At 39.7% G+C, this 11,665-nt stretch overlaps 1 protein-coding gene across 2 annotated transcripts in view; it reads right to left on the bottom strand.

Annotated features, from left to right (window-relative positions):
* Window positions 1-10,634: 10,634 nt before the first annotated feature.
* The window catches only part of znhit6 (zinc finger HIT-type containing 6), a 40,963-nt gene continuing 39,932 nt past the window's right edge, over window positions 10,635-11,665 (bottom strand). The window contains exon 10 of one of the 2 annotated variants that reach the window (XM_005736964.2): window positions 10,635-11,404. In XM_005736964.2, the coding sequence (XP_005737021.1) occupies window positions 11,154-11,404 (251 nt within the window). In that variant the 3' untranslated portion in view covers window positions 10,635-11,153. The remainder of the gene's footprint in view (window positions 11,405-11,665) is intronic. The other variant, XM_005736965.2, reaches the window with a different exon arrangement.

The following is an 11,665-nucleotide window of genomic DNA, read 5'->3' as shown; positions in this document are numbered from 1 at the left end:
AATGAATGTTTTTTTTTATTATTATTGTTATTAATATTATTTATCAAAATAAAATAATGTAGCTACTTTATTTGGATATTATGTGTCATACTGGAATAAATTGTAAAATGATTTAATTTTATATGCTACAATAAAACTGATTTATTTATATGAAACACGACGAGCCCAGAGTCGAGTCTGTTCAGACTGCACTGCGGGACGGGACAAACAAACGGCGCACTGGGGATATTTAAGCCCTCTGTTATATCATTCAATAGAGCCAACAGATTCTCAGACAGACACCGAGCGGCTCGTTCTGCTCTTATATAACACAACCTTGGAGGCTTGCTCTCCTGACTTTTTGTGCTTTTGGAATGCCATTCTGCAGCGAGCTAGTTTGCTTTCATTTGATCTGGCTAAGCCACACACTTGACCGATTCTGAGAAGAGGAAAAAAAAAGATTAAGTTCATGAGTAGCAATGAGTATGGGAGTATGCCAAGAATCTTAAGTGCTGCGCTGAATGGGCTGGGATTAGACACCATGCAACAAGGACAATGGAATTATTGTATATCATGAATACATTCCCAGTTACCCTTTTCTTTTTATTTCATTCTTGTTTTCTTTTTTTCACACAGCATTACCAAATTGACTACTCTTTAGCAGCTGCCTTTAAAAAGTGAATTAGATGCATTGGCCCCTGCTGGCTCTTAAATTGCAGGGGTCTGCTAAACAGTTGTAAACAGTCAAACAGAGCAGGGAGGACTTAACTCTCCCTTCCAGGTTTTGGTTTAAGAGGCATGAATACTGCTATGAGACAGAAACAAGCAAAGAGCAGGAAACAGGGGTAACACAGTTGGTATTAGAAACTGTGGTTTTCAAGGGCACTAAAACAGTGTTTTGCTACCATCACATTAACGCTTCTCGACTCATATTCTGCTGTTTTATTCTTTAATAGACTCATTCTGTATGATTTAAGCCTCCGATTTAAGTTTTATAACCTTAAGGTTCATGAAATCCATAAAAGTATGAAAGAAGAATAACAACCTGAAAAAAAGAAAAAAACTTGTGCTAGTTCTCACAGGATCTGACGTTTGCACAATGGTAGCCATTTAGAAGCATCGCGCTGAGGAGAACGACAGGGAAGGGTTTTCTTCTTCTTCTTCTTTTTCATCCAGGTAGAGGGAGCGGCTCAGGAATGCAGCAGTGGCTCAGAAAGCAGACATCCTGATGGGTGGCAGATGTTGGAAAATATTTCAGTGCAACATGTTCACTTCAGCTGAGGAAATTTTCCAAATATACACGAACCCTCCCGAGTTCTCGTTTGTGTCCACAGAAGGCATTTTTATCTCCTGGCAAGTAGGGAAAAAAAACCTGTCTAATCTCACACAATGTGCCACTTCCGCATAACGTTCCCACATAGCTCCTGGAAATAAATCTCAATCGAGTGTATTTAATGAGAGGCCGAGCAGGACACGCCACACACCGCACAGGATGTGCTCACTGAAGTTTTACACATTGCTCATATGAAAGGCTTCTGAGGTCTACCTAATCACAAAGATGTGTGACCAAAGGGTCTAAACACTTTCAGGGTGCTGTGTTTTTCTTTTTTCCTCACTCTTTCCCTTTCTGCTCCTTCCAAAAAAAGAAAATTTCCCTCCCTGTCTTTCATGGCTGGGACGCTGCAATGCAATCAGACTCATTTGTTTTGATAACCGAATGCAGCACACTTGGTTATGTAATGGCATCTGTACGTTATGTGAGCAGTGCTTTTGGTCAATGTAGAGACTTACAATTCCTCAGCCTTTACTATGTCAAAAAAGAATTCCATTTCCAAAAAGAGGGGAGTGTGGGTGAAATAACTGTGGTCTTCGAGCAAACACAGCACAAACCTGTAAAATCTATCGCTCTCTCTCACACAGGCGCCCCTGCAATTAAATTGCTCGGTGACTACCTCACTCCCTAAACCAAAAAATAAAGTGTTTATATGACAAATACATTAGCATTAAAGCCTCATCAAGCAACTACGTAATGCAGTGCAACCAGAAGCTAACAGGACTGAGAGTGGCCATTACAACCCGCTGGATGCTGCTGAGAGCTGATGTCAACTCTTTTACAGCCCTTTGCCCCCTCCATTTACAACCTCAGGTTAATGCTCACTGTTGTAAGCAACCCAGGAGCAAGGAGAAAGAAGGGTTGCATACAGATACTTGTTTCATAACCTACCATCTGCTGGACAAAGGAGGAAGCAGCATGCTGTGTGTGATTTCTGTCTAGACTCACACACCTGTTAAGACCTGCACGTTTTAAAGAGTTGTTGCTGTGAAATGTGTGTCTGAAAACTGGCTCAACATCATAGGTATCATTGTAGCGCTGCTATTTTGCATAATACTCTCATGGTAAAAAGAATGATGTAAAAGGCACCCTTTTTTCCCCAAATCCTGACAGGGTGTGGGACCCTTTCACACAACGCAACAGCGGCAGTAAATATCTCCTGACACACCCACCAGATACCCTCTGCCAATTACATAAGAATAAATGATGAGTGGGCTTAAGGGAAAATCCGAGTCAGTTCCCTCCCAGGCTGTTGGATTGTTTGGGATGTCCCAGAGGGACGCTGGCTACTGCCGTGATTATTAGCTCTAACAAGCTGCACATTGATGGGAGAGGCAGAGCTTAATTGTTGGGCGTCTCGAGTCTCAGACTAATGGATTTCTGCAATGAATCATCTCCAACTCTGTCAGCTTAGCTAACACTGGCATTTACTCCTCTTTCTATCGTTCGACATGGGCAGGCTAATGAGGTCACACAGTCAGGAGCTGTTTGTCTCCCAACACTGCAAGTTTGACATTAAGGATAAATAGGCTGATGGTACTGAAAGCCCCTCTTATTGGCAGAAACATTCTTTTGTTGATTTTTCAAGAGGGTTTGCCTTTTGCCGCGGTGCCATTGTAAGAAAAAAAAAGAAAGAGAAGAATGTGAAAAGTGACTCAGAAAAAAGTCGGCACATTGTTGTTGGGTGTTGATCTTCAGCTAGCAGGTGAAATGAAGAGAAAGTGTGGCTTCATGGTATGGGGGATTCACAAGCTAGTGTCCTCGCCACCCTTATCCACTTCAGGGTGGCGAGGGACTAGGGGCCATAGGGCAAGAGGTTAGTACACACTGGACCAATCACCAGTCTGTCAGAGGGCTAACAGAGAGACAGACAAACAATCACACTCATGTATGGACAATTTAGAATCACTAGTTAACCTAACCCCACTAATGGCGTGTATTCTGTGCAAGGAAGCTGGAGTACCTGAAAACATCCCACGCAGACACAGGGACAACGTGCAAACCCCACACAGATCAGGTGGTGGATTTGACCCCAGGACGTTCTTGCTTTGTGGCAACAGTCCAAACTGCTGTCCACCAGATTCATGGGAGCGTTGCGTCACTCCCAGCTGTAAAATTTGAGCTAAATCAAACGTGGATGCAATGTGCAGCAAAGAAGAAAAGTAAATGAATCACATTTCAACAGCACTACTTCTACATGTTTTAGAGGTATTTGGTAGATGACTAAATCTCACTAGATTTTGGGATTCTCAAAAGACTATGGCGCCATCATCATCTGTCACATGATTCCTTGTGTTTCTTCTCACTGAAGACACTGGTTACACATGCTGAGGCTCATGCATTTGGGACCCGGTGGTTCTTAGCACAGACGAGTCAAGATACATGATTTGGTTGTATGAAATTGTGTTGAGCAATCTTTTGGCTGTTCCCTTTGGGGGTCACCAGAGCAGATCATCTGCATCCATCTCATTCTGTTCTCTCACACCAACCATCTACACGTCATCCGCACAACAGTGGTTGTAGTCGGTAAGTACGGTTAAACCTACATAGTTTTTTGATGTTCATTATCAGCTGTAAATCATTATTACATGCTATTCAATGCACCACCTAATTCCTGGGATTATAGTTTAATAAATCTTTTAATATAAAGTCATGGAAATGGAAAATATGACAAGTTATCTAATAATCTTCTGAGAAAAATGATTTTGGGAGACACCTCAAGTCCTTAAAACTTTGTGAAGTGCTCCATCTGTTTAATCTTTAAAAATAGTCAGTGTCTCAGCTGGACGACCAAATATCTTTAGACCACATTGCAGATCGTCATACCAGCTGCAGGCATTTAAACAGAACAATTTCTCAAACAGAAACTGATTAGTGCAGAAAGTTCTTTAAAAAAATAGAAATCTATTGGACACTATTTCCCAAAAGCAGATGCTATAGACTTTAATGATCCATGCAGATATGCTCCTAATAGACATTAAAAACTTCAATGTGTGAAATATAAGTTCAGAGAAAATCAAGATAATTGAAATCTGCTCCACAATATCTAATGCAATAAAATAAAAATTCTTCTCGGTTAGCATTTAAAAGTGTGCTTTGAACTCTCGAGCAGCATTGGGCTGCAGGGTTTGCTGATGTTGCTGTGGAACACTAAGTGACAAGGCTTAATGCATTTTCCAAGTCTTTTGTTTCCCCCATGCTGGGTAATTGCAGCTCAGTTTCCACCATTGTGAAGGGATAAGGGCTTGAAAGTCTTCAGTCATTATATTGCCACCTACTTTTGCCTGTAAAACCATTTCTGATGTTTTTTCTGCATCTTTTGATCTCTGGAACTGACCACAGCTGTAGCATGGAAAAGTAGCTAATGAATGGTAGCAGTGACTTTAGGCTTCGTGGGCTAAAAAGTTCCTGCGTTTCTCTGCTTTTCACAATTGGTAACTGGGTCAACACACAAAAATATTTAAAAAAGAGACACGTATACGCTTACTAAATGCTTTCTTACAACTAGCGCTCTTAATGCCAGCTCTTTCAGATAGAAAACACAGACTTCGAGTAGATTCGAAAAACTCCCATTTGAAAGCTTACAATCCCATTTCATATTGCAGGCAAGGTGGGACTTTTAATGACATCCACAGGAATTCTTTCCAACAGAACTCTTTAAACATTCTAACTACCTTGGCTTCTTTACATGCACAGGAGCAAGAGTCTCGCTGAGCTTCATCCTGCTGCGAGAACTCTATATACTCCCACTGAATTCATGACTATAAATGAGGTCTGAAATCTCGATAGGTATTATTAAAATGCCCGCATCACTCCAAATGCCAGTGCTGCACCAGTCTCCATCTTGCCTTTGATGGCTTTTAAAAACTTGAATTCCTTCACATGGAGCAGCATCTCCAACTTAACCACAACAGTCACGACAGCCAAAAGAAGGTTTAAACATGCTTGATCAGTAAAGTCAATCAGCTGCCAACAATCACTTCGTAATTTAGTCTATGACCAGCACAAGTCTTTCAGCAGAGCTTTAGAGTGCCTAAGCAGAGATCTCTTCAAGACTAGCACTCCAATACAAGGTAATCACATAAACTCACCAGCAGCTGCATTAGGTTTAACTGTTTAATTGCTCATTTATGCAAATATCAGCCAATCAAAAGGCATCAAATCAGTGCATTTACACCGGTAGACATACTCAAGATAGCCTGAAGAAATTCAAATCGAGCATGAGAACAGGGAAGAAAGTTTATTTAAATGACTTTGAACGTGGCATGGATGTTGGTGGGCTGGTCTGAGCATTTCAGAACTGCTCATTTCCTGGGATTTTGCCACAGAATCATCTCTAGGGTATATAGAGAAGAGGCAACAGCAATTCAAAATACCACTCATTACATACAAGGTATGCAGAAGAGCATCTCTGTTGAACCTTGAAGCATATGGGCTACAGCAGCAGAAGACCACACTGGCTGCCATTCCTGTCAGCTAAGAAAAGGAAAGGCGCCTGCTGAAAGGCTTTCAGCAGAACAATGCATCCTGTCTTTTTCATCATCACTGTGTCCCATCACATTAAATCAGTGCGCTCATTACAGCCACAAGCCATTTTGCATGTGATTAAATATAGTAAATATAGAGACAAGATTTCAGCCTTATTTTTATTTTTTATTCATATTCATGTGAACAGTGTTTCATTGTAATGGAGAGACACAGAATACCAATAAAATATTTAGAAAATAACCCTGTTACATAGAAGTTATACATTGATTTGCATTTGTCTTTTGGTGAAATAAGTATTTTATCCCCAAACAAAATATGACTTAGTAGTTGGTGGAGAAACCCTTGTTGGCACGCGCAGCGAGATGTTTCTTGTATCTGACCACCAGGTTTGCACGCATTTCAGGAGGGATGTTTGGGCCACTCCTGTTTACAGAAACTCTCTGAATACTTTAGGTTTTTTGACTGCTTTTAGCAACTCGAAGCTTTAGGTCCCTCCACAGATTTATATGGGACTGAGGTCTTGAGACTGGCTAAACTACTCTATGACCTTAAAGTGCTTCTTCTTTAGACACTCTTTTTTTCTTTGGTGAGATGTTTTGGGTCATTGTCATGCTCAAAGACGCAGCCACAACTCATCTTCAGTGTTCTGCCTAAGTAACATTGAAGGGAAGGAGGTTTTTGTTCAAAATTTTATGGTACATTGTCCCTTCCATTGGCCCGTGAATGCGCGAAAGTCATCCAGTGTCCATATTAGACTATGGGTCACGGCAACCTTGTAGTTGTTGCAAGATATTAGTCCATCAGTCCGTGTAGTTTTGGGCTGATCTACCACTTTTCTCATGATCATCCTCACCCCATGAGGTAAGATCTCGCATGGAGCTCCAGACCGAGGACGACTGATGGTAATTTTACATTTCTTCCAATTCTCTGTAACCGCAGCAGTCATCAACTTCTCATCAAGCTTCCTGCTGATGGACTTGTAGCCCTTTCCAGCCTTATGTCGGCCTATAATCTTTCCCCTGACATCCTTTGACAGCGCTTTGGTTTTGCCCATGTTTGTGAAGAAGTTGGAATGGAAAAAACTGATTCTGTGGACAGGTGTGTTTTATATATGTTATATGAGTGTCTCAATAGATAACAAGTATCTGTGATTCCCAAAAGGTGGATTCTGTGTTCAGATGAACAGAATCCACCTTTTTAAAGAGAGCAAACTTACAAATTCTGCAGGGGGTAAATAATTATTTCCCCACTGTCTTCAGTATTTGTGTCTGTTCAGAGGATGCGAGCTTATGTTGGTAAATGCTAAATTTCAGCTTGTTTGGTTGTTTAACTATTAGAGACGTGGCTCTCATATCTTGTCTCCAGTTGCAGGAAGGTTTAGTCTAACATGACAGTATGACAAGAACTATGAATTAATTAGGTGTGGAGTTATGCTATCCTTTTGCTCATGCTACATAAAATGTTACTAGGAGTCACACTTTCAGAACTCTCTCAGGCACAGTGTATCCTTGAAAGTGGCTTAATATGGCTCTGTGCAAAATTACACTAAAGTACTCGCACATAATTCCATCTTACAACATCTCTACATGCTGAAAAGGTACCGTCTGTTGACCAGAGAAAACTTGTAGTATTGCAAAATAAGTGGCTTCAGATTTCCCATTAGCTCTATGAGCTTGATAAAGAACAGACCACAGTAAATTATTACTGTAGGATGATCCAAAATGTCACATAATATATTTGGGGAAAGCAAATGGCCTCGATTAGTTGTACTTCTGTTCACTTGGAACACAAATAAGCTTAAAAGATTTCATTTAAAAATGTGAAGTACGCTTGCAAAACGTAACTCTTAGGATGCACAATGTGCCATGCAAAGATGTGTGACATCTGGCTCTTGAAGCATGACTTTATGCTTCAGTACCTGCCTTAGGTCACCACAGCAGAGCCATATCCCCAGAGCTGGTCTTGTTAAAAGAAAAACAGCTCTGCACGCAGTACAAGTGAGCCTTACCCATCAAATTAAGAAAAAATTAAGTGGGAACCGACTTCAGAAATTTCAAAGGCAATTTAGATAATATAGAGGCATTATTTCCAGTGCCTGTGCTATCCGCAGACTAAAAACAGCCTCAATTTCATTTTAACAGCAAGCAGCAACAAAGGCACAACTTTTGTGTGGTCACATTGAGTAACTTTATTGGGACAGGAAAATTAAGAGAACTGCTAAAATAAAATAGATGGTAATTCAGCACAAGAAGAGCCATGAGAAAAAACAAGAAACAGATGAGCCAGGAGCAGCCACTCTTTAGTACTGTACTGTAGCGGTAGTCTTTGGTACTGCTCAGACAACAGATCTTGAACAATTTCTAAATATTAGATTGTATACTGTACACAGTAGGGAAGAAGCTACAATGCAGCAACAGTGTACGGGGTATGAAGTGATCTAATAAAGCACCACTATTTTTTAGTTGAAGGACAAAACACCCCTACTGGTTGTGTAGGCTTTGTGCACCAGTCAGTATAAAACACAATTAACGAATCATGTCTTGTCTATTAAACTCAGGCAACTGGTGGGAAAAAAAGACAATCCGACTGTTTCCGATACACGTAGGCAGATTTTTTAAAAAAACCTTTAGACAGAGCCAAGAGAGCTGTTAAAAAGTTTTTTTAGAAAGCATTTTCAGATCTGCAGCAGTAAAATTAAAAGCTGTAAGCCAAAACATTGAACAATGCTTTGGGCTGATAATGTTTACATGGAAAAGTGTTTCTAGATTTATCTGGATATGAGCGTGTGGTTCAAAACGTATGCCCAAATTTGAACACAGATGCTAAAGTTGCACTACTCATTTGAAGCGTTAAGGCACAATCACTTGTGAGATCACCGCCCTTAACTGCAAAAGGGTGGAAAATGCGTCATCACAAGGCAGACATCAAAGGGTAGCCGTCCATCAGGGTTAACATCCAAAAAAAGGTTAGCAAGGGGTCATAAAAATACATCCATAAACATGGGCCCCACCAATGGGCTGCACGGTTAGTTATTACTGGCACGCTGTTGTGTGGCAATAAACTAACATTAGGTAAGAATACAGAACATGGAGGCACCATATACGTAAGTACATTTACACAGGGAGACACCCTGAGGTGTCAGGAAAAACAAGCATGTCAACATGAATTTTTATTAGTTGATGGAAAAACGAGACTAATGATCTTAGTGAAGCTTGACAGAAAGGAGAGCTGTTGAACTTTAAAGGTGACTGAGGAACAATTTTCTGGTTTCCAGAAGTTTTCACTTAAATGAACAGAGGGAGACACTGCTCAACGAGAGTGAAACGGGCATGAGTTCTTTTCTGCATTTTTTGGTTATTGTTAGTTTAGTTATTAATTAGCTTTGGAGTTTACGATTATATCACATGATCTCTACAAGCACCGTTTCTTTTGTTCAGTAGTTGCGGTCCTTTTATGAGTCATGTTTTGACTGTATCCGAAACGTGAGCAAGTGTTGCTAGACACCGGGCTTGATACTCACCTTAAAGAAAAGTTGAGTCACCCCCTATTTCTTTACGTTTTGCTAGGAAAATGGAAGGTGGGTGCACCAAATTATTGAAACATGTGCAAACATGCATGGAAATAAAGTACATAAGGCAACAACAGAGTTTGTACAATTCTACAATTCTAATAATTGTAAAAGTCAATAGTTTGTATGACCACGTTTATTCTTAAAGACAGCCTTAACTCTTTATCAGCTTGTCATTTTTTTAAGCAGTCTTCGGGAATAGTTGTCCAGGCTTCTTGAACGATATTCAAAGCTCCTCTTTGGATGTTGATTTTGTTCCATTTCCTATCAAGACGATTCCACACAGCTTCCCTGATGTTGGGTCCAGGCAGTGGGAGGCCTGTCCATGACTGATGGCATTTTATTGTATTTGTGATGCGAAGGAAAACTTTTTCTGGACTTGCAGTGTGTTTGTCTTGCTGAAAAATTAAGCTACTGCCAAACAGACTTTTTTCAGATGGACCTCCTTTTTTTCCCTTTTCGTTTCGTAAGGACTTTCACATACTGCTAATCTAGTTTTTTTTTTTTGTTTTTTTTTTACATCCCCCACTTCTCCAGTTTCCTGAATTTCTGAACGAGAGCATATAAAATTGGTTCTTTGTGATGTTATCAGTTATGTGGAGACAACATTGGAGAATCCCTTGAGATTTTGGAAAAAGTCAGCATTAAGTGGCTCTCTGAGGATAATAAGATACAAGGACTAGACTGAAAATTAGTGAAAAAGCCCATAAAAGCCCAGTGAACTTAATACATTACAAATACATATTCAATACAAGTCATTTCTGGGCTTTTCCTGTTGTCCATCATATGGAAGCAAATTTACATTTTTCCACATATAGAAACTAAATAAATTGCATTGAGCTTTTGTATTTTTGAGTGTCAAGTGCCCCTAGAATTTGAAGATTTAACATTATGCAAATTATTTTATTTTATTTTATTTTTAAATCACAAACCCTCAAACAGCTGTCAAACAGCTACATCAGCAAACACAGTGATGGCCTCAGAGTTTTGTTTACAAGATTTTTTATGTTAATAAAAATATATTTTTATCTTTGCAGTATGAGAATTACACATAAAGGGGAAATAAGTATCATGAAAACCAACATTTCCAAACACTGATTTTATTTGACAAAGCAGAAGTCCAGACAAATATAAAAACTGAATTTAAAAACACACAAATCCTAGTACAGATGATGTTTTTAAAATAAATTCATTTAATAACAAAACAACATTTTTAACAGAATGTGATGTTATTAACACATTTATTTTACTAACATATATATATATATAGCTTTGAAATTAAAGTAATATCAAAACCCTAAATATTATCAGTGATTCACTTATGAAATCAGTCAGTATAAAAATAAAAACTGAAATGATTCTAAGTGCAAATAATAATACATTTCATTAACAGTTATTCTCGCTACTGAAAATGACCTATATACAAATACTGAAAAAGGACTAAAGTAAACTGACAGAAGATTGATGACTTCCTGTGACGTGTGCAGCGTCACAGCCTCAGTATCTGGATACTGTCATTCCAATCCCCCGGCTGTCAGCAGCATTAGCTGACTCATTTTCATCTCCACAGGCAGGGATATGAGACTAGCCATCGGCTCTTTAAGAGCCCCTTCCTTAGTCATGCTGACCTCCGCTCTCTTTTTTCAGTAATCCCCTCATCATTCACTGATCCCTGCTGCTGTCACTGTGTTCATTAATAACAACACTGTCCACCACCGACTTCTACTGCACTTCATCTTTAGTCACTTTTGTGTCATTATTGGGATCTTTGGTATTGTCGCAGCTTTAATCACATGGGATATTTTTATCGTCTTCATCACTACTGTCTGTGATCTCTCCCTCCTCTTGCTCCTCATCTCCTCTCTTTGCCTTTTTCTGTGGTGGGGGTTCCATCTCTTGGGCAGTTCTGCTGATGTTGGTTTCTCCTGTTGTGGGAGATCTTTGTGGCGATGGCGAAACTTGGGTCGCAGTTTCCTTTTCTTGGCCCACCTTGTCATTCTTTGCTGCAAAAGGAGCACAAGCTGATGCAGGTTCAGCTGAAACAATATAATCCCATTTTTATAAGGTGACTGCACACAGTTATTTCCTATAGTAAAACTCTAACAGGTTAAAACATGTACATGAGAGTCATGAGAGAAAAAGAGAAGCATTGGGAACAACTTGTGTTATGTTGAAAGCGATATGAAACGGTAACTACAGGGTGGGCCATTTATATGGCTAAGTTTCGTGAAACTGGTTCAGTGTTGGATTTGCCAAAATGTGGACGCAAGAAAACTGTCACTAATGAAGACATCAGT

The sequence above is a fragment of the Pundamilia nyererei genome, unplaced genomic scaffold (assembly GCF_000239375.1).
Source record: "Pundamilia nyererei isolate P.nyererei 1_Seehausen unplaced genomic scaffold, PunNye1.0 scaffold00072, whole genome shotgun sequence".
NCBI classification, from domain to species: domain Eukaryota; kingdom Metazoa; phylum Chordata; class Actinopteri; order Cichliformes; family Cichlidae; genus Pundamilia; species Pundamilia nyererei.
Note: the sequence above shows the minus strand (reverse complement) of the source record. Positions and strands in the feature narration are given on the sequence as shown.